The 24,385-nt window shown below is 32.8% G+C and overlaps 1 protein-coding gene across 3 annotated transcripts; it reads right to left on the bottom strand.

The window, feature by feature from the left end:
• Positions 1–1,182: 1,182 nt before the first annotated feature.
• Positions 1,183–24,343, bottom strand: Lgr3 (Leucine-rich repeat-containing G protein-coupled receptor 3). Of its 3 annotated transcripts, none has more exons than XM_078192517.1 (22): positions 24,027–24,343; positions 22,924–23,250; positions 21,219–21,332; positions 20,333–20,398; positions 19,927–20,029; positions 17,447–17,518; positions 17,276–17,347; positions 14,500–14,643; positions 14,292–14,360; positions 13,766–13,837; positions 13,619–13,690; positions 13,451–13,522; positions 12,177–12,248; positions 11,827–11,898; positions 11,633–11,703; positions 11,085–11,246; positions 9,270–9,415; positions 4,998–5,148; positions 3,764–3,893; positions 3,498–3,688; positions 2,927–3,085; positions 1,183–1,637 (listed from the first exon to the last, which is right to left on the bottom strand). In XM_078192517.1, the coding sequence occupies exons 2-22, from the start codon at positions 23,153–23,155 to the stop codon at positions 1,513–1,515; spliced, it is 2,367 nt and encodes a 788-aa protein (XP_078048643.1). In that variant the 5' UTR covers positions 23,156–23,250; positions 24,027–24,343; the 3' UTR covers positions 1,183–1,512. The 3 variants fall into 3 exon arrangements, with proteins under 3 accessions (XP_078048643.1, XP_078048642.1, XP_078048644.1); XM_078192516.1 differs by having other exon boundaries at positions 22,924–23,245; XM_078192518.1 differs by lacking the exons at positions 4,998–5,148; positions 9,270–9,415 and having other exon boundaries at positions 22,924–23,245.
• Positions 24,344–24,385: the final 42 nt, after the last annotated feature.

Below are 24,385 nucleotides of genomic sequence, written 5' to 3'. Positions count from 1 at the left end.
AGAAACATTACCGGCCAGGGATGCGTGGAGACTATTTGAAGATTATGCTATGCGCGTGTTTTTATGAAGGTAGTTATTGCTATAAAGAATAATTTCGTCCTGCAACGGAACAGGGTGTTTAGAATGGTAATGACGGCTGTAAAGACTAGTTCCGTCCTGTAACAGAACACTAAACATCCGCAAATCTCATTTACCTCCGACCACGTGTGCAAACTGGCCCTCGGCTCGTAACGACTGATACCAGTACGATTTGGGAAACTTTGTAACAGTATGATTTAGGCAACTTGCTCGCTGTTTCAGAAAACGCGTTTATTTAATCTCAAAATAAATTTTAATGTGCTTCCAAAATTCTCATAGCTATTGCACTTACTCTAAGCTAATATTAGCATGAAAATAAATATGATTATACTATTACTAAAATAAATAATGTGTATTTAACATTACTAAAATTTTACATTGGTCTTAGCTATTTTATAGAAATTGGTAGAGACAGCACAGAAACACGTTCTTGTACATCATAAGATATTAAAAACTATAATGATTGACTGAGCTTTTAAGAGATGTCGTTAATTGCCATTACAATTAAATTCTAAGCGAATTTGGAAATGGAGTACAATTTAAGAAACTGCTACGAGACATTGGCAACTTCCTCCTATGGTATAGATTGACTAGGTTTGCTGATTAAAATTCTTTTTAGGTAGAGGGAACAAGAAATTTTAAAAAATTGTCGAGCGATGTTACTATCTTTCGAACGAATGTGAGAAAAACAAATAATGAATAAGTCAGGAAAAGTAAAAGTTTACAAACTAACAGAAATGGCCATATCATGTCACGGAACCCTTAAAACTGATTTCGTTGTTAATAAAACACTTGAAGTTTTTAATAATAGAATTCAATAAAGGCTGGTAAATCATTTTGATATCGTGTACAACAGTAACTATTAGACTGCGGATTTTAGGCCTTTATGGCATAAATGGCTAGGCGAAATTTAGAACAATGAAAATATTAACTTTCAGCAGCTGAAAAAGAAAAGAATATCTACCTGAGTCATGTTTGACTTTTATGAAAACAATTTTGATTTTGCGTAAAAATCCACAATCTAGTAATGTCACAGAAAAATAATTGACTGTTGCGATTCTTTTCATAATTTTTATTTGTTTTAAATACACAGATGTGTTTAGTAATTACAAAAACGAAGCGACATATTTTCTACCTACTGCGAGACGATTCTCCTACTTGTAACAAATTTGTATCGTTAAACTTGTATAATACAATTCAAGCAATACACGATATTTATCGAAACATTTGCATCCTGTTATACCACGCGACAGTTAGTTGTACTTGAGTTGCTGATTTAATGCAGCAGTATCATTCGTTACATGATAGTTCGCTTTATTTGCAAACTTAACAAGAATCTAAATTAAATTTAGACAAATATACGCCCGCCATATCCAATTCTGCTTGAAATTACTGCAACGAGCAGCACAAACGATCTACATTTCTAAAATACGGTCATGTTCCTAGCTTGTATCTTCCGTTACAAGGAAACGTAGGAGGCTTTCCTCGATCGTTATGAGTTCCATTCGGAAGGGATAACATCACGCGCTGCTTGCTTATTGCAACGGATACTTGGGAATCTGTAAAACATTGTAATGATAGATAAAATGAGATTTATTTGATATGACTATACATGATTAACAATTTCTGCGAACACCAAATGGACAATAGTAATTGGCAAATGACAATAAGTGCCGGTGATTTTAAAACTGGTGTTATTAAACATGTTACAACCATCCAAATTTCGATATTATAAAAGTAGCGTCAATTGCTGAAAAGATGGCACAATAACTGTCCAGAAGCAAGGTTAGTGTCCAGCTCATTTCGCTTGACTGCCCACCCGTAATCCCCACTTATTTATCACCTCTCAAGACGCACTTCTATTGGTAAACAAGAAGGCCAATGAAATAATCGACGCGAGGAACAAGAAAGATTGGTCACCCGCTTGATCTAATCACGTTTCTTGTTCAGCGCATAACTTAGCTAATAATAGTCAACAGCCTGGAATAAAAACAAAATGGAAGAAGCTGGACGGAAACCACGGCGGAGCGAGATAGTGACGGGAGTCAGGAGGTGTTATTTGTTTACAATCGGCCAGGCTCAAGTCCCTCGATTTCTGAAAATTGGGGCTTATAGAAACGAATCATTTCTGCCAATAAGGGAAACGCATTAACCCTACTTCGGCGAGGGCGTTATTATCGGTGAGTTGGTGAGAAAGGGTCGTACATTTTTATTTGTGCCATCTGTTGAGTAACGAACAGTACATTGTAACAGATAGTCATCACGTCAGCAATGGCATGAATATGTCACTTCCTTTTTTTTCGCAGCAACTTCGCGTTCATTTCGATTATGGTGTTTACACATAATCAAGGCTGTAAAACCTCAAATCGAAAATATCTAATATGGTATTATAAATATCTAACATAATATTCGCTTCTTGTAAAGTTGGGCAGTTACAAATAACATTCTTAGTCATTGTTATAAAAAAATTTTTAAGTATATGTAATAAATAAAATTACAATATATGAGACGTAAGCAAATGATTAATTCCATTTGTTTATTGTATGTGTATCTATTTTGCCATTGATAGAATGACATACTCTCATAATAGAAAATATTTTTTAGTAAACTTGAACGCTAAAGTCTAAGAATCTTGAAACGAAATACATATTGGCTTACGCCACTTTCAAAATCACCACCATGTATAGTTCTATCTTGCTTGATAAAAGCGATAGAATGTTAGAAAATTATTATAAATATTAAAAGACTATTCGTCCTTAGTTCGTCCGAGAACATTTTTAAAATAAGAGTGTCATGAATTATTTATTGTTAGAATTATTATGTAAATATAGGAAAACGAAATTCATACCTCCGGAGAAACTTTTCCGTGAAACATAATTTCGAACCTTTCCAAACCATCCATTATTCAATCTTTCTCGAAATTTTGGCGTGGTAAATGTGTACAGCAAAGGGTTAACCGCGCTATTGACTGGTAAAATGAAAACTACCACCCACGCATGCAAATCCGCTAAACAGAAATAAATTTTGCATTACAAAAACATAATAAATTCAATTTCAAACAATAATATTATTTCATTATATAATACTTAACGCTGGACCTATTGGAATTTATAAGAATAACAGATTGAATCTATATATTATATTAATTTATTTATTGCTATTTTAATTTATGTTAATGTATGCTTGAACTGAAGTTAAATTATTTTCAATCAGACAGTTTCTATAATTTCAACAATCTTAAAATAATGAATGTGGATTGAGACTTTATTGACACTAATTTTTAACTGGATTTTGAACTTTACTCCCCAATATATTTTAACTTTCTAGTTTCGGTTTCATTAATTAAAAGACTCTGATATTATGGAAATTTTTGAGATTCATGTTCGGTACTTGATGTGTTAATAATAATAGTTGCGTACCTGGTATAGGATACTTCATCAGTGCTCTAATTTTGAGTATGATGATCGGTGCCCAACAAGCTGCGTCTGTCAAAACTATCAAGAAAAATCTCAAAGCGAATTCGGAATCACGAACAGACCGAGCGCATGCTTTTCTCGTTTTCCAGACGCTCACAAACATCCCCGCATAAACGTAGCCGATCGTAATTAATCTGTAACACACGATGTCACGGAAAATATTTTATTTATTATTAAATATCAAGTAGAAAAACCTCATGCTTTCTTACCCAGTGAGATTCAATCCTAAGAAAATGAAAGCTGAATACTCCCATCCAATCGAGTACGGATCATCGATGTGTAAAGGGAAACACATTCCATTGACACCATAGAACTTTGTGCTGCTTCGCCAATGAATGACTATTAACGATGCAAAACAGACTGTTATTAAAACTGTTCACGGTTGTTTCTACATTCCACGTAACTTCCGCACCATGAATAACTTTTCAGTTGGGCGTTTTTTGAAAAATTGTTAAATACAAGAAGTTGCAGAGTTTCGATGGTGGAACCATACAAAGTTATCTGAAGCCTGCAAGTTATAATGTGCAAATCAATGCGCATCGGGCAAACAAAATTGACAATAATTATGGCTGAAATGATTGCCCAGAAAAATTACGCGATTCAGAAAATCAATGCGGTTAAGAGATCACGTGAAAAATTCGCATCTGTCGCAATTAAAATACATCTGTCTTGGTTAAGCAACGTGAAATACGCGATCATACGCCAAATAAATAATAAGTTCGATTTAAAAAAATTATATATTCAGAAAGCAATGTAACGATTACATGAAAAATTAATCGTTTTGATTATAATATCTATGTATTTGTATAGTATAAGCAAAATGAAATAAATGATCTTAACTAGATTGTGAATTTTATATATTTATAAAATAGTAACAGCATTTCATGAATTTAAAAATAATATTGCACTACTTTTAACATATAAAAGGATTAAGAAGTCAATTAAGTACCTAAACGAGTCTACACTCTTATAATTAGCGTAAACAATTTTTATTTCGCATGAAAAGCTGCAGTCTACGAATAAATAATAGTTCGCGATTAAAATCATTTTTTAAAAAATTTATATACCTAGAAAATCAATGTAACGATCACGTGAAAAATTAAGTAATATGAAGTAATCGATTTTATGTGAAACGAATAATGTAACAAAGAATAACTATGCCGCGGTACATAGAGATGAGTAAATTAAGTTTTACTAGTGTCGAAGACCAGTCTGAAGTTATTGCTTCTGAGTGATTACGGTCGAGTTTCGAGCGATAAAATACGATACGTCGCGTTTAATTGATTCGCAAAAAGGCAACGATAAAATAATGATGTCAAGCTCATATTACGTTATTATAACCAGTGAGCTAACTGACAGCCCGACATTTTGATAGGTTATTACATATTATCAAGGATGCTACAGCTGCGCCTCGTGGACAAATAAGAAACAACACGAACGAACCTGGCACAAGCGCTAGGGTAACTCCGATGATCCATATGACGATCATCATTGCGGATGTCGTTTGCGGTGTCATGGTACGGTGACCTTTCAGTGGTGCCGCGATTAGCATATATCGCTCGAGCGACATGAACGACAGGATCAATACTGAAACCTTGACAGATCAGTTCAACTTCAGTACATTAACGACCTAAATTAATAAGATTTAGATATGAAAATTAATAAAATTTAGATATGAATTGTATGTTGTGTAGCATAGCACATGTATGCTATCTTTAATTTCTCGAAAACTACGTGAATTTCTCAAATGTCAATTGTAGTATTTAGGCTTACGACACGAAACGAAGGAACATGTTAATAAACAAGATCGTTCTCACTGATATTCGTAGTTGTACATACATACCATACTGACAAAGAATTGAGAATGTATGTTTAGCGTCACCGTTACCGGGACACATATGTCCCACTGTTCCATTGAAAAGAACTGACAGAATACATATATCCTAATTTTCAAAATCATTGCGCAGCTACCAACATCAATAAATAACTATCCTTAGTTTAGCGTTATCGATATCTAATTGAAAACTAAGAAAAATATTAACAGAAAAACTAGGAACGAGAGCATTAACCTTTTGTGTTTTTATTCATAAGAGCAAACAAGCGAAAAATAATCATAAGTAGGCACGAATAAGAAATGAACAGTTGACCACCATTTGTTTTTATAACAGCTCTAAATCAGTTTCCTATTGAAAAGACTAACTTAGAAAGAACATTTACATTTATTGATTGCTATATGTCAATAATATTTTGTTTTAACGCTTCTTTCGCAACATTTCTTAATCGTCTTTCTACTTCATCCCGTAAGTATTCAATGGGGTTTAAATGGGAATTTTGTAGTCCATGTGGCAGCACGCGTGGAACATTATACAATACTCATTCTCTGACTATTTTAGTGATATTCTTGATATTATTGCCCTACTGAAACCAATAATTATATGCTAAATTCAATTTAGATGCACTGCTTTTTAAATTTTCCTGCAAAATTTGCCATATTATATCAAATGCTTCGGTTTAACATAATAAATTTCTTTAGTTGAATGTTAGAAATGTAAGCATTAGAATACTTTCGTGTAAGAGTGAATATTCACGTCACATGAATCATTTAATGCACATTCACATAGAAGGAAATCTATTTATAAAATCCATTTTGCTCAGATATATTCGTGTTTTAGATCACTCTGATTTCAATATTCCGATTCGAACGAAACATTTAAGTCTTGTAAGCTGCGATGCTTGAAAACATTTTCTTGTCATTTTAAATCGGATACTGGGCCTTATTAACCCCTTGACGCTAATACTTGCGAGTGTCACGGACAATCTGAATCAGAACTTGCACGGAGCTACCATTGGCTTACAACACCTCAGGCGCGAATCGTAATAAATATTCGTGGAGAATTAAGGCAACACTTGTCTCAATGAAGTTCTACACCATCCATGAAGTATTATGTCAATGCACTTTTTTGGTCAGTAGCGCTTTTTTTCCGCAGTTAGCCATTCTATCGCTTCTCGTGATAATTTCAGATGGACAATAAATATGAAAACTAAGTCTTGAAAACAGTTTTTGATTTAATCTTAAAAACTTTATTAAGGTATAGGAAAACATTATTTTCGCGAACATTTAATCATGCTTGGAATATCACTAACATCCGCGGGAAAATCGTGAATGTGCACTACTACTCTGACTTAATAAAACGTATCTTTGAAAAGGAATATTGGCACAAATAAGTTGATTTGAAGGTTGAGAACATCCAGAGTAGGAAATTTTGAAAATAGGGTAAGTACATTCATCTAATACTTTAAAGAATTCAGCTCCTCTTTCTTTTCTCGTCTCCAGAGAAATGTCGTGCTGAAAATCAAACAGTTCTCCTTGATACTTGAGAGCTTAATAAAATTGTAATAATTAAATCAGGCACTGTTTTCAAAATTCAGTTTCCGTATTTACCGTCGATCCGAAATTATCACGCAAAACATTCGAGTAGATCTACAAAGGATGCTGCTAACAAAAAATGCGCATTAACAATATTACTTCATGGGTAATGTAGAAATCTATTAAGACGAGCGTTTCCATAACGCGCCACGGATTTATTACGGTACGCGTCTAAGACTTTGTGATGGTAGTAGCAGGAGGAGTCCTGTGCAACATAATGTTGCATTCGAAATCTTTCCGAATCCTGATTCAAATTAATAAAAAACTATTGTAAACCATCTAGATTTTGTGAAGTTCGACACTGCAATGTACGAAAGCTTCTACCAGGGGAGAATCGAATAGCGTCAATGTTCTGTTGACAATCATGTTACATCGAATACCTGTAGTGAAGTTTTGTTCAAGTTTACGTATTTTCTACTTCAGATTGTACCGAATGATAAGAAAACGTCTACTTAACATTGGCAATTTTTGCTTTGAAGAACATGATAATTTATAGGCTATGGATCTTCGTAGAAATTCACATTTTCATGACTTGTTTTCGAAAGAACTGGAGAAAAGGCTTAAAACGGCAAAGTAATTAATTTTTGTTAACCTGTAATCACAGACGTCGGAATATTAAGACGTTACCGCAAGCCTGCGGTTTCGGAAATCACTGTACTAATTGCCCAATTAACACCTCATAAGGATATTCTTTTACTCCGTTTTAATTGCTTTCACAATATAGAAAACCTAAAGTTGTAGGGTCACATCAATGCATTTCAAATTGGAGCTACTTATGTTTATCTAGTATAGAGTTCTTCAGAGAATGAAAGGCAGAATGATCGAAAGTGAGAGCCGTAAAATGAGATGACCTGAGGTCATTGTTTAGGTTACTCGAAGTCCTGCGTGTCCGAAAGACAGAACGTGAGTGAATGATGGGGAAATAAAGAAAGAAAGAGAGAGAATGATCAAAAATAAGACAGAGTGAGAGAGTATGTAAGCAAGAGAGAGAAAATGGTAAGATAACGAGAGGAAAAAGATGGGAAGGCTGGAAGAGTTGACGGGAAAGATCGAGGCCACCCTGCAAACTTGTGCGTATCGTAGTTGTCGTTGCGTTGTCGTTGCTGTTGCCATAGTTGTCACCATTGTTATTATGATATTGTTAATGAACTATTGCTGTTATTGTTACCCTACGTCGTTTATGTCGTTTTGTATTACCACGGAATCTCGTGGGATTTTTAAACAATAAACCCTACACTATTGATCTATGTTTAGCAAGTATCGGCCTCTGTTGAAGTATTGCAAATTTTAAAAATCTTATAGACGACACAAATCAGTACTAGTCAATGTGTTAATCTTCTTGCACTTTACAAACTCGCACTTGCATAAATGCGTAATACAATTATAAGAGTGATGTAGTTCCAAATTTAAGTTCGTGAAGCATGAAAGGTCGAATTTACAACTTTCCAGTGTCCATAATTTACTCTTTACGAAACAACAGTACGGCGAGATAATTGGAAATTACAGAGCAATTCTACCAATTAGGTATAGAGAAACTAACTGCAAATCCAATTTACCAGTTTCAAGACGACAATTCATTTCTGAGATGTTAACGAATAGACTGTGGATCTTTGTGCATTTATGGCAAGTGTAGACTCTTAAAATGCAAGAACATATTTATTAACAAGATTCAATAGCATTTTGATTTCCTTTTTAAAACCGGTAATCTTATAGTTGGCGAAAGAATTTTGTCTCTAGTACTAATATTTGTAAAATGATTTATGAAAATGAGAAGTTACATGTAGATTCGCAGCCTAATAATTATCATTTACTCCGAACCAAAAATCAGAAAATTTCGAATTCTTTAATAAATTCACACGAACACACAACCATAATATGAAGCAAGCCGGTTATACACGTTACGCATTTTATTGGCCACTAACATTTTTAAACAAAACAAAATTTCAACATCCTTAAAATGCTTAAAAACATCTATTATTAACTTAAAGCTAATAAATCACACGTAATTAAAAATAACGCTGAAAAGACACTGTATACTCCTTAAAATGCGTTGTAAATTCGAATTAACACTTGAATGACGAACCTTCTTCGCAAAACTATAACTGAGCATGCTCAAACTTTGTTAACCTATTTTGTAAGGTATACCATAAGGACGCATGAATTTTTCTATGAAAAAATCCAAATTAATTGCCAGAAACTAGATAATGAATTAACAGTCACGATAGGAGTGTTAATATACGACTAATGGACGTATGGAAGTATTAAAAGTAGCATAAAACATGCTGTACCTCCAAGGACGTCATCGTTAGTATTCCCAAACAGATGCAAAACCAGGATGACATCCAGGAACTGGCGACTTGATTGTATTTATCGCGGAATATCATGTCAGTCACGGCGATTATGAACAGATAGATTCCCATTAACGTGTCAGAGACTGTAAAAGGATTATTTGACTCCTATAACACGCCCATGCGAGTCATTGATTTATGATTAATGATATTAGGGTCAAATATAGCCGATCAATCGTTTTTACAGCGTGGAACGTTTACAAGATGTGATCATTTTTATGATAATATCCTTGGTCTATTTTGCATCTACTTATGCATCACGCTCTACGAGTAGAAGAATTTATTGGGTGACCGTGAATGATCTTGACAACGTCTTTTAATAACGATTAATCACGTAGTTCCGGTTGAAACTTTTTAACCTCTACCCATAAATATTGATCATCTTCGAAAAGCGAATTCAGCCGAAATAATGTAAAAGGATGCACTTTGCTTCCAGGATATGTATCATTTTTGCCGTTATGAATTTTGTCAAGCTTCTAATTCGTAATTAAATATTTTACTATATTTATGTATTTTCTGTAGTTGAACTGATAATTGTTTCACCGAAATATAGCCATGACTACACGTTTTAACGCTGAACCTACGGAGCCGGATAAAATAGTATATTTCACACATTGTTTTCAAATTGCTACAATTATTAACGATTCATTCATAGAAAATAACTGAAGTAATTAGTTGATCGATGCAGACATTACAACAAATATGATGAAAAGTTTATGTTAAATGTATTTAGTGCTGAGTAGGTTTAGTGTTAATTTCAAAGAACGGAAAATATAATTTTTCAAAGTAATAATAGTTATTATTTGACTGTGGATCTTCATGTGAAATAAAAATTGCCTAAAATAATTATAACGCACATGTCAGTTGGAAATGTCTATTCTGTTTTAATAATAATTATAATACAATATTCTTAAAACTTAATTCTAAGTATTGTTAATATTGAATCCTTTAATTCTTCCAATGCCTTGAAGGCGTTCAAAAAGTCATCTGCAATTGGGAAATAAGGTGTTCCTGAAATCATTTGGAGTAACTTTCCCCTTGGCGCAAATGCAATACGCGGCTTTGTTTACAAGTTATTAACGTATAACCAATGAGAGGCGATTCATTAGGTCGGCCCCATCGAGTTAGTTGATCTCGACTCTCACTGGCCATTTTTTTCGTTAATAACTCGTAAACAAAGCGAATTACAATTACGCTGAGGGAGAACTTACTTCAAATGACATCAGGAAATGTTTATTTCTCAACTGCGAGTGACTTTCGAGACACTCTGTATATTCGACTTGTTCATTTTTTATTTCAAATACACAAGGTCCACAGTCTAGCTATTAACCAGCTAAGTGTGTTTGACGACTATATCCGTCATGAGGATGTGGCAGAATTTTGTGTCATGACGATTATATCCGCCATGCGTAAAATTTGGTTACAATTTGATATTTAAATTATAATTCTGGCGAAAAATAAATTATATTTGTAAAAATATATGTAAATTGTTTAGAGGTCAAGACGAAATAAAACAAACAAATGAGTATTATAAATAATTTGAGCTGGATGGACACACACTGGTGGGCGCTTAGCAAAAAGATCGCCACAGTTAACTGGTTAATTTATAACTACACTATACTTTAAAATATACTTTAACACTACATTTCTCAAACATCTAATGGTACAGTGTGATGTCTTTTTTAATAATAAATGTAGATTAGAACAATGGAAATGAATAAATCGCAGTATACGTTACAGTTCGTTGCGACTAACCAGCCAGGTTTCTAATGATGATAGTCAGCACCCGATTTTCGTCCTTTGCCGTGAATCTTCCCCAAAGGACTAGCACGTTCCCGATAAATGTAAGACACGATATCACCCATACCGCTGTTCGTAGTAAAGTTTTATCCAACAAATGTAACAACGATGACACACCTAAGTAGAAAACATGATAACGTTATATTACAACATTCGATGTATTTATACAGACTAAGGAGGTTTACGCAAATACATATTTCCATAATTTATTTCTTAGTAGGTAAATAATTTATTACGTCCACAAATCACTGAAGATTGAAATAATGGCAAATGAATATGTTTATAGTTTTTCTAAACAAAAGAATTTTTCGATTTTTGTTTTCACAAATTATCAGAGTTTGAATTTCAAAAATACGTTATTTTTGAAAATCGTTGTATAATAACGCCGTTGTTTAAAAGAAATATTGTACAAAAAGAAAATCTGATACAATAAATAAATTGAGAAATAGTATGGAATATTTTAGATTAGCTGAGATCATTTAGACTTTGATGAGTCCTCTTACCGTCGCTGCCAGGTCGACATCTTCGTGCCTTCGGTGCATAAGTTGCGCAATAGTGAAACCTTTTGAAATATCTAACAGCACATCAATTGATAAATTATAAAATTGCATAGAAAATTATTTAACTTCGAATCCAAGACCGAACGATGTTATTCTTATGTGTAAAATTCTGGCTAGAAACATCTTTATTTACTTACACAAAATCCAGTTGGTGGAACACGTCGAACGAGTTTTTCTCCATTGTATCCAAATTTATATCCTCCAAATCGCTAAAATATACGATATTAGCAAATTATATAATTCACATTAACGATTGAAATCAGAATGCTACTTTATTAGTTTAGAAATTTCAGAAATAATTCTTAGTTTCCTCGAACTTCGTCAAATTACATCAACATCAACGAAGTTCTATTAATATAGAATAATACTATTGGCAAACTTTAATAGCATATTTACTTGATCATTAAGTTCGTACAGAACTTGGAAAAAAGGAATTAGTGAACTGACACACGTATTACGATATTTGAACAATATGAATGTAACTCACAGAGAACGAAGTTCCGTCAACGGTATCAACACTGCAATTGGCAAATTATGGAGATGATTGTAACCCAACATCCTGTGAAGAGACGAACAACGATTGTAATTAAAAATACTTATGAGAAGCAGATTATATAAAATTTTATTTAATATCCACGAATCACTATTTAATTTAAAGAAAATGGTGAATAAACAAGTTTGCCAACAGAAATATTCAGGTAACAGTAAATTATGCTAATATAGCAAAACACTATTTATTGAAGAAAAACTTAAAATAAATATAATTTCTGTATATTATATAACTTTTTTTAAGCTAATCAATGGCTCGTTGTATCCTCTATAAAAAATATATTAACGTGGTTAGTTCAAAATCTATTAATTTAGAAATCAGGGTTTTTGTCCCAAACACCCACACAAAATGACTCAGAAGACCACCTAAATGTCTGTGTCATTTTTGAAGATATTCGATAACTTCATTAACTAAAGTTGTTCAATTCGGGATAATCTGTAACATGACGGTAATTATCTTTTTGCAATTGGATAGTTTTCAGAGATTTCGAGGTCATTTTCACTGTTTCAATTATAATCATACATTTTCGTATATACTGATATTTTTATACGGTTGATGCAGCATAATATTAACTATAACAAACATCTATTGTTTTATTTATATCTCCGTAATAAAGCGTTAATTCGCAAACTTTATGTTACATGTTTCTCTTCTCCTGGATCACCAGTATAATATGCACTTTCGAACACAGCAAAATCCACTCTAAAAAGTTCCAAAGTGAACGTTAAAATATCTGCTAAAATGATAATGCATGAAAATTTAAAATATCATCACTAGATACATTTCTTTCGAATAGTAATTTTTTTCGTATGGTCACTTCAGAAAAACTGTACCACTGTGTTGAAATCGAGACGAAGACATGTACCACCGGTAGATTGAAACGATCGCTTTATTAAAAAAAATCCAATAATCACATCGCGTGTAGAAACAAAGAGACCGTCCGCGTTTCGTTCTTCAAACACTAAATAATTCTCAGGATTACTTTCCACGATTCTGATAGCACGCGGAGTCGCGCAGCCTCTTTATTTTCGTACGTGACGCACGAATAAATAAAAGTTTTAACGTCGGCTATACGTGACATTCCTATCGTTTGAATTTCTAACGGCGTGTTCGACGGTAAATGTCGTGTAAATACGTTGCAAGCACGCGCGCCAGAAGACGCATTTCGTTACAGCATACGTATGTGGAAGCCCTGTCTCAAAGTTACTTACAGCCTCGTTAAATTTTTCAGCGGCCGGAACACATCCAGAGGAACGCTCGCGATTTTGTTGAACGCCAAGTCACTGCAACAAATGTTTGCCTGTATGAGATACCGCGAAATCAGTACAGCCGATGTAACTTGCATTATCCCTAAGATTTTGAACAACATAATAGCTCACAGGTCCTGCAGCTTCTCCAGATGTTGAAACGAGTTTTCCTCGATCGTCTTTATCGCGTTGTTCTGCAGGCTTCTGCGAATTTAAGATAAAATCATTCCTTGTTATACGTTGACCATTTTTCAATTTTACATTTATTTGCATACGTACAATGATTTTAAAGCTGGGCACCCGGCGAAAAGGCTGTTCGGTATCGTCTTGAAGTTATTCTTGTCTAAGTCTCTAAAAATTTATTATCGAAAGTCATCGTAAATGTAACGCTATTTTTACGATAAGACTGGTGTCCTTTAGTTCAAGTGCCTTATCTACTAATTTGCTACTTTTCAGGATACATTAGAATACTAAGAACGTCACGAGTCTTTCACCTTTTAATCAAAGCTAGAATATTCCGTTTACTTCGTAAATCTCCAAATCTAATTCGATTTTATTCGTTTAAAGCTTCGTTTTTTGAATGATCAGAAATGTTAGTTATGGCTAATAATAATTATCTACACTAATTAGAAGTTACGGAGGCGACACACGTATTGTTTTAGTTTCTTAATTATTTTAATGGATTAAAAATAATTCAACAGTATTTTTAAATTTCTCAAATGGTTTTACTGATTTGTGTTTGTTCAACTTAATGCTTACTATATTTTCACAAAATCCGCAATCTAATGAGAAGTTCAGTACTTACATTTTTTCCAATGCTGGCAAATGAGGTAGCTTCAGAGTTTCGGATGTTAATTGATTCTCCATTAAATTTCTATGGTTTGTTTAAAATTTGTTAGATACGGGTTGCTTCAATTTATTTATATTATATAAAGTAGTAGTTATTAAAAACATTGTATCGCGAATTTAGAACTCTGATTTTGCAAATTAATATTCTCTTCGACTCAACTCACATGAAGTCTAACTTCTTGCTACCATTGAAGTCTGATAAATCTGCTGTAATGATGTCGTTCGTATACGCCAGCAGAGACTCCAAACTAATTAGGTCCGTAAAATGGCCACGCAGTAACTTGCTGATTTTGTTACTATGTATAACTCTACGTGTGTACATGGTATTTATTAGTTTCCTGTGTAATTTTTTAATCTAATCCTAAGCAATGATTCGTAAGCAGGTATCATAACTGTTACAATCGATCGAAACAATTCATTGGATAAAGATTGTTACTTCCATTCAAATGGTTTTAATTATAATGATTATATGTGATCAAGTTCTCTTTCAGTTATCAACAATCATTACTGACGATGGAAATTCATCACAGTATGCGTTATAATTCACGCCCTACACAAGTAGCATGAAATTTTAGTCGGTGAGAAAAATTATATTTCAATCATATATTATATGTATAAATGCTGCATAGAAAAACAAGTGAAAAGTACTATGAGAATATAATATGTGTAAATATTGTACGTATTATAAGAAACAAATGATTTATTTAATGCTTTCGTAAATTCATTGCTAATTTAAGAATATTTATTTTGTGTGAACAAAGTTCAGTTTATGGAAAGAAGAAAGTATTCGTCGTGAAATGTTTCGATCTCACAATACTAACCGAGTTACTTCGCAGCTGTGTATACATGTACAGAGTGACTCATATAACTCAAATAACTTTTAAATTAAATAATTAAAAAAATAATTATGCATCTAATTAAAAATTGTTAAATACAAAAACTATATAGTTTTAATTAGGGAAGTGATCCCATACTCACTGTTTTTATACATAATATAGTTTTCAAAATTTCAAGCTCAAATCCCATTTTTTAAATAGAAAAATATATTTCTCTTACTGTAAATTGAAAGAATATTAAATTTTCAGTAGAAAAGTATATATTTATATTGATAATAAATCTAATGATTTTTTATTATAATAAAAAAAAATATACTTGCCCATTTAAAAAACGAGCGTCGAAATTGAAATTTCGAAAATTACACTATAAAAGAAGTAAAATAAATACGATATTCTATGAACTGTACAACTTTTGAATTTAACAATTTTTAATTCGTATAATTTAAAAATTATATGGTGTGCGCAAGTTATATGATTCGCCCTGTATGTTTCTATAGATTTTAACATGATGTGTTTCTCGTTATCGGCTCGTTTCTTAGGGCAGCAAAAGCCCTGCTTTAAAGCTTACAAGCCTAGCACACCTTAAACTCCCGCCAAGAATTTATCATCCCTCCAACTCCAAAAGTATCATTAGAACCTTACAAGATGTCTCCTATAACAATGATACTATCCTCTAAATATTTGATGTTCACCACAAAATCATCGAGAAGCGCGGCAAAGTAATCATTATATCAATTCCAGAACATACTAACATCCTAAGAAATGAAGAAGCTGACACAAGACTGTTAAACAAGCAACCAACTCCACTCTCACGGACAATCAACTCCTTAACCCTTCCATGGAGGATTGAATCAAGGAAGCAAAACGATACCTGATGCATCAATAAGGTCAAGAGTGGAAGCAATTAGCCTCAACACACGCAAAAACTATCCGTGAAGCCTTTTTCGAAAAAAAACAACATAATCTGCAGCCTACAAAGGAGGCACCAAGTTATGATATTCCAAATTAGAATAGATCGTACTAAAGGTCATTCTTAGGAGGTCACTAACAAGGGAACTAGCAACAACTTGCGAATTGTATAATATAACTCGCAGATCTCGATCAATCACCTTGTTTTAATATGTCCAAAATATAATATATTACGGATCGAGTACAAAATAGGGAGCTCTGTAAAACGCAACATTGATAATGACAAAATACAAAATTTACTCAAACTTATTAAGGAAACCGAAATTCTTAAACTGATATAGTGAAGAACGTCTTCGTCTTTAACCCCGTGCACTATAATAACGAGTCAGACTCGTGATAAAGACTTCATGCAAGACCTACTAAATATGAATATTATTAATTCATTATAAAATGAAATAAAATGTAATTCTTGTGTTATCAAAGTATAGAAACGAAAGTTAATAAAGACAGTACAAGATCAAAAACTGCCCGGTCCTATTAATATTGGATTAATATAATAATATTGGACATTAAGAACGAATTATATTATTAAACGGTAATCAACATTGCGTGAAAGGAATCGTAGTGCAAGGAGTTAATAACCAAGCAGTTGTTAAAACGTTAAACGCTATATTTTTTTAGAAAAGCGATGCTTTTTATGAGTTAATTTTTATAATATTCGTATTATGAGTGGTCAATTTCTATCACCGATCATTTTTATCAATAACTAAAATAAATTCTCCATATCAAGATTATTATAAATAACCGAAATAAGATTTCCTTCATCAATAATGATCGTTGACAATGATACAAATTTTTGGTTAATTGTAATTGTTATTAGTAACCATAAATTTAAATCGTTTAATCATTTCGTTTTTTGAACAATTCCTTTTAAATTTCGAGGTTAATAACTTCAACTTATAATAATAGAATGATAAACACAATTTTGTTAACGATTATTTTCACTAAAGCTTTTCAAAAAAGTATTATTGGAAAGTTATTATGGACTTGAAAAATATGTTTTCCACACAAGAAAAATGATATGTCAGACATGCACGAAAATGGACCACCTAATTCCATTTAGATGAAAACATCAAAAATAACGTTACGATTTTATGTACATATAACAGATGAATTTGAAAATAATTGTACTTACAGCCAGAATAGTTCAGTTAAATTTGTGAACGCTCCAATTTCTATTTCATGAATGTTTGTGTGATCCAGATATCTAGAATACAAAACCTTTTTCTCTCGATAGACTCGCTTAAACGATCTACAATGTTCATACTAAAAAAACCAATGCTAGGGAAATCACCTTAAAACTTACAATGTACGTAATTTCGGGTATTGCACAAAGGCTTCGGTCGGTATGCGTTCAATGGAACTATTGTACAGAGATCTGAAAAGGTTTATCTTAATTAAACCAATGAAAAAGTGTTGTTAGTCGTATCTATTCTGCAGACCTGGGAAAACTTTATTTGATATGTAAATACGAAATAACTATTTGGAATATTTCATTTCGAAAATTAAAATAACTTCAAATAATGAATTATGTTGTTTTTTTATTCGAAATATGTCAAAAGTGGTCAAGAGGTCAAAAATCCTCTGAATAATATGCGAAAAAAAATTTATTTTAAGAAACCTTCGCAGCAATTTGTTTCAGGTTAGACTCCCCCTTCAAGAAGTTCATCATTAATCCTCTGAGTGCCAGGATGTACGATGCCGTGCCAGGATCATTTCCGACCCATGCCGATACTTCACTAATACAGTCGCATTCATGGTTCCTCGAGAAACCTCACATGCGTGGCTTGAAACTGCTTTGGCACAGGTATAGAAACGCAAACAAGTGTTTCCGTCGCAGAAACGGTGAAGTCAATGGTGGGGAAAGTTTGAAGATGTCAACAACGCCACCGGCATAATACCCGAAGGGTTAATAGTTTTGTCTGGTTCATTTAGTGTAGAAATGTAAGGGTGATATTAATCTTTAAACAGATATTCTTTATTTAACATTGTTAGGTCAGTTCCTTTAGTTTGCAAAAACGTTGACAAGGATATCAATATAAATCAGACTCAAATACCATGCTAATAGTAACTTCACAATCGTCTCAAATCATTATTTCAGAGGATTATAAATTCAAATAACTTTCCATTTAAAATAATATTTCAAATAATGTTACTTCAAAAGTGATCATAAACTTCGAAATAGTTATGAAATAAAATAACGTTTGATTTTACTAAGGAATGTAATGATACAAACAAGATCCAGCTTAGTATTAACAATAAAAGCATGTAGAAGTTGACAATTTCAATATAAACAATGAAGTAATAAATAAAAACTTCAATTCTAACCTACTAATCAATGATTTAGAAAGCGAGTTAAACATACACTAAAATATAGCCTCTGTAATACTAAATTCGATAATATTGAAATATCTGAAAATAGCAACGAGATAAATATTAACAAATATTTGGTACAAGTGGACCAAGAATGGCTGCATTAAAATTTCTCGAACCTACATGAAGTCAGAGAAAGCATTGTCCGTTGCTGAAAAGATGACACAATTTCTGCCGAGGAGCACTTATCTATGTCCTCTCGAAACGTACTTCTATTGGTAAACAAGAAGACCAATAAACTAATCGACGCGAAGAACAAGGAGGATTATTCGGCCGCTCCGAGCTAGACGGTGGCGGGAATTAGGAGGCGTTATTTCTTTACAAACGGCCAGGGTCGGTCCCTCGTTTGCTAGAAAGAGCATTAGGAAGAGATTATTCCTACCAATAAGGGAATCGCGTTTACGCTACATCTGTGAGGACGTTAACATGAGTGTTTAGGTATAAATCGATCCTACACTTATTTGTCCCATCTTTTTAGCAACGGACAGTGTATTCTCTACCGACGCGTCTAAACTTCTAACGAGAAAAAAACAAATTGCACTAAATCGACTAAGAATAGGGCATGTTAAAGCAACCCATCGGTAGCTGCTCTCAAAACCTGATGTAACGATTACAGTTACTCCTAAAAGTACTCGGTAGTAAAAGCAACAAATATAACAAACGTTTGGCTTAGAAGAAAACATCATCTACATAATTGAAAAAATATAAAAGGACATCCAATTTTCATGTCACATAAGTATTTAGTCGATTTATAAAGTTAAGTTTAAAAGTTATGAAGCTAAATGTTTTCTAAATTTTGATTACTAATTTTATACAGCTATTGTTTAACAGTATATTTCAAGAAGTTTGAGATTTTTAAAATTATTATTCAATTACGGGAAATATATATTTATGTCTTTATTTTACACGGTTTTATTATTCGTTTATAGCACGTATTTTTTTGTTTAACGCATCTTAAGAAATCTGTAAAATCAAAATGGGGTTTCGTCCACTCGCCTCTCATTGGTCAACTTTTCCGTTAATAACTCAAAGTCGCGGATTGTACAATATTTACAATAAGGAAAAAGTTTCTTTAAATAACCTCAGAAAGCCCTGATTTCCCGAATTTCAGTAACTTTTGCGACACCCTATATAGTCACTTAAGGAACCTATATTAAGACGATAATGTTGAAATCAAAATGTCCAATGCAGATAATTTAATGTAGAAAATATTGTGTACATTACACCGCATGTAACACTAAAGATTGTAATCTCAGAATTAGTCGCTAATTTCTATTAAGTAGACGTGGGAATAAAAAGATAAATAAGTAAAAAAAGAAAATAACATGTTATTTAAAATAATATTCCAAATAATGTAATTTTAACTATGCCCAGATCTGCTATTCCGTTATGCTTAATACTCGAAATGCGTACAACTTGGTGGTGTTATGCGCAAGATTTTTCGGTATTTCAAAATAGTTGTCACATATTGCGCCACAATCTGTATAGAAGCATCTGGGAGGAACATCGGTAATATCTACAAAAAATTTACAATGTCGCTATCGGAACATTACAGTTTCTGGTGCGTTCTGTCGACGCTCTAACACTTTGACCACCGGTCAACGAAACGAAATAAGTATTTCATTTTAAAATATACATAAAAATGTTTTCTCAAACATTCTTGTATTTGCGGAGTTCATGCACAAGCGATTTCAGAAAATCCCAGTGCTAAATACAATAAATACAATATCGCTCAGTAATAAGCACAATAAATTATGCGGTCGTCAAAGTGTTCCGTAATATTATCATGCGTCAGCGTTCAGTAGATTAAGTACTTTACCACAAATGAGTTCTTCTGTTATGGTTGTATTCTGGATAATGCAGTCCAAGCATCCGTTAAAATCGTCTGTGCGTAATATGACAGTAAAATAAACATAAAATATATTACAATTTTAGTAATGTCTATCTAATTTTGACTTTTTTTTATATTTAGATAAGCTATTATTTAGATAAGCAAAAGGATCCTAATTAATAAAGTTCCCTTGTCCATTCAATCGTGAAAATAGCGTAAAGAATACAGACTTGAGCACAAACATTTGAAAGAGTATTGGAAATAGTTATTGAAATACTCTTGTTCGTATGAAATAATATTTGACGATTTATTTGGCATCACAGAGACAAGCACATGTGTTGGAAGTACATAGTTATTTATGATGTAGTAAAGGAAAGTATTAAATGAAATAGTATTTCCTTAAGCGGTACTTTAAATAATTATTTAAAATTGCATTTGATGTGTCTAAATTTCTATTAATTATTTGAAATCCTGTTTCCTACGATTCATATTTATTAGAGAAAATAAACCTATAGAAAAGATCTAAACACGCAATGTTTTGAAATGGAAATAATACTTAAGTGTTTCGTTTCACGCACGATCAATTTTCTGTAAGTTATTTCAGTTCCATATTGTAAAACATATTTTAAACGTTTATAATATATTTATAAAATCAATTATGTATTTCGACTATTATTTCATTTAATACGTAAATCAACTGCTATTTCAAATAAGATATATGCAACAGGGTTGAAAGTAATAATATTTGCAACGTATGTATATTTCTTATTTAAAATATTTTTATCCAAGTCTGAATTCATAGAATGCCCGTTCCTTTCAGCAAATTTTGCTTTCCATAATATTATATAGTAATGATTATGGTGTGGCAACCTACAGCAATCTGCTTCATCGTCACCCGCAGGACACTGAATTGTCGCATCGCACCAGTATCTTTGTGGCAAGCATAAAGTCGCGTTTCTACAAAGGAACGTTCCCGCAGGGCAAGTATCTGCAAATTGAAAGACAAAAACTGAGTTCCTCAATAATAATATCACGATGATGCGTGATAAACTATGTAGAATGTAAAAACTTGCAATGAAAAAATTAGAACGTCAAAGGGCCTAACCGATTAGAATGACCAACCTACCTTTAGAGATTTTTTAATTACTCTTACACTGTTCGATAACAAGAAAAAGTGAATTTTATTTCAAACAATGTTAAACAAAGTCATAATTATGAACATATACAGTTAGAGAATCGATAAGGTAAGAGATATGTACTCTGAAATTACTTTAGGATGTATTTTGACTCAAATATTTCTGCAATATGAAGAAAATATCTCTAAGACATTACAAAAATATATTTTATGTCACGTGAATAAACAATGTAATATAAAATTGGAAAAATAAAGTGTGTTGTACAGAAAAATACTCTACCCCCAAGGGGAGACAAACCCCATTGTAGCAGCACCAAAGTTGGACAGTTCGACATTTTAATATACATGTGCATATATGACGCACAAAACAATTTTTTATTTCCTTTACACCGAATTTTCTAGGCTAAAAATTTGCTTGTTCGATGTAATAATATTTAAAATTATTTAATCTACAGTCGCAGTAAACCTAACAAGCAGCAACTTTCTTTCTCACAGCAGAAACTTCCAGAAATTCGGTGTCCAATTTTTGAAAAATTTGAGAAAAATTAAGCACACTGCTTGTAAAATAGTACATTATCGGAAAATTAATATAAAAATAACTCAAATTTTAGTTTGCAAAAAATCTTCCATTTTCCGATCTTTTTTGGTTTTCCATTTTTAATGATCACAACATGCAACCAAAAAATCTGAAAGAAGTCGCCGAAAGTGGGAAATCAACGGAAAAGCGCGCAATTTAATTTAACTTGTAACTACACTCATGGACAAGTTACAGGATTGAAATTTTACACAGACGAGTTTCTCTTGGTCAGTTATCGAACGATATAATCTTAATCGGCTGGGCCCTTTCCTATTGTAGATCTAACATATAAGCCCTACGTCCTTTATAAACGAGAATTCTATTAAATATCAAATATATTTTACACATGTATTCATATGCAACGAGATTAAATGTTAAAAAATTAACTATTAAAAATTGAGAAAAATATCTATTAAAGTTTCTTTTTTGAATAATAAAGTCGTTCGTTTAACTCAAGGATAGTTTAGCTAAGCTTAATGCAACCCATTCGGTAGTATTTCATTTACAAAGTGTTAATTCCAACTTCTGCATACGTTAATTCAGCAGTATATTCGCAAAGGTGTTCTTATTTTCATTAAAATCAATGGTTATAAAGAGTAAAATATTATATTTAAAGAATACTTTAGCAAAAATCATTGTTAAGGAAGTATGTTAGCAAACATTTTTTTCTCTCCCGATTTCAATGTTTACAAGATTCTAAAACGTTTAATTTAAGAAATACTTGATCAAAAAACGATTAGACTACTTAATAAATCGAGAATGACATGAAAAAGAATTTGCAATATTCACTATACCAAATTATACATCCAATATACTGGGCTGAAATTAATGGATCACTTTTATAATAACTTGGAGCGGGTAACGTACCTTGATTAAAATAATACATGAGTCCCGAAAGCAAAGATACGAAGGTGATCAAGGATCCGCCGATCACGCCGATGCGTTTGTATCTCATGTCGGTGGAAAAATATTTCTGTTCTCGATAAGATCTTCGAAGCGATCTCGGTCGGCACCGTTCCAGTCGACTTTCGTGCTTTCTTCGAATGAACAATGTTCCCCACGTGTACTCGGTGCAACGACTGCATGACACTGATTGCATCCGCCAGCACGTTGCAAGCTCCGTCGCCACGCACACGCGCTCTTCATCGTCCTCGGACGAGGATTCCTTGCCCGTTTGTTGGTCGGAATTCTATTCTGAATTTACATCGATCAATTATTCTTATCTTGACGATCTCAATGATACAGATAGACATCCCGGATTGAAGAGGATATCTCGCGGCGCGAGGCCAAAGGCATGGGTGGAAGAACTGCACACATTCGTCAGAGAAACTATCAATTTTATTTTATCAAGGTGTCAGTGGAAATTGAGTTCGTCGTCGACTGTCCACTGCAATCTTAGCAATAAGAAATCCTCTGCCGGGAGTACGACACATGTAATTGCCAGTATTACGCCTGGCGAAAAATTAAGCGAACACGTTCTCAAACGTAATAACTTTATTAAAACTGGATTAAGTGTTGAAGGGTTTAGTTCCTCCGTGCAATGAATAATATAACTGTTTTTAATTTTGCTATTACGTGAAATGACAACAAATATAAGAAATGTACGTATACTATTATTTATTTCCTCGCATAGTGGAGTATTTCGACTCAAAAGCTGACCAAAACTATTTTATTATTAGTATTTTTTGGAAATTAAATAATGTCACTAATTACTACAATTCATGATTAAATACAATTTTTAAAAAAAGAAATATTGAAATACTGCTTCTTATACATTCAACTGTCTCAAAAAGTAAAAAATTTTATATTTTACAGAAAATTTTGTGAACCAACTTTTCGCGAGTTGTTTATGCTAAATATTCCACTGTGCGTCATTCTTGTTACGATGCATATGTAATTTATAACTTCTTTGCATTTCATTAAACATGTATTCATTTAGACTGCAGATATTTATGCAAAATAAAAATTACCTGCAATAACATCTTCGGAAAAAAAGTATTTTATAGCTGCTGCACGTTGCACGAACTTCGAACGATAGGAGGCGATACAATTATTCAATATGTCACTTCGAAATATTTCCAATGAACATTTTGTCCAATCGTCCGATCGACTCAAGAACAACGCATCCTGCACACTGGTTTGCGAAAGAACTAAACATAGGAAAATACTGCAAGTCCGCAAGATTGAAGTTTCCGATCCCGAACCGCGAAGTTTCTAATAATTGCTTCCAAAAGTTCTCTTCACTCTCCGAGTTCGCAGATAGAGAGCCGTTACACCTTACTATTCACCGCAGACTGTATGCAAGCTGAGTAGTTCACGAAAAATGCCG

The sequence above is a fragment of the Augochlora pura genome, chromosome 10 (assembly GCF_028453695.1).
Source record: "Augochlora pura isolate Apur16 chromosome 10, APUR_v2.2.1, whole genome shotgun sequence".
Taxonomy (NCBI): Eukaryota; Metazoa; Arthropoda; class Insecta; order Hymenoptera; family Halictidae; genus Augochlora; species Augochlora pura.
The sequence above is the reverse complement of the archived record's forward strand: the minus strand, read 5'-3'. Positions and strand labels throughout refer to the sequence as shown.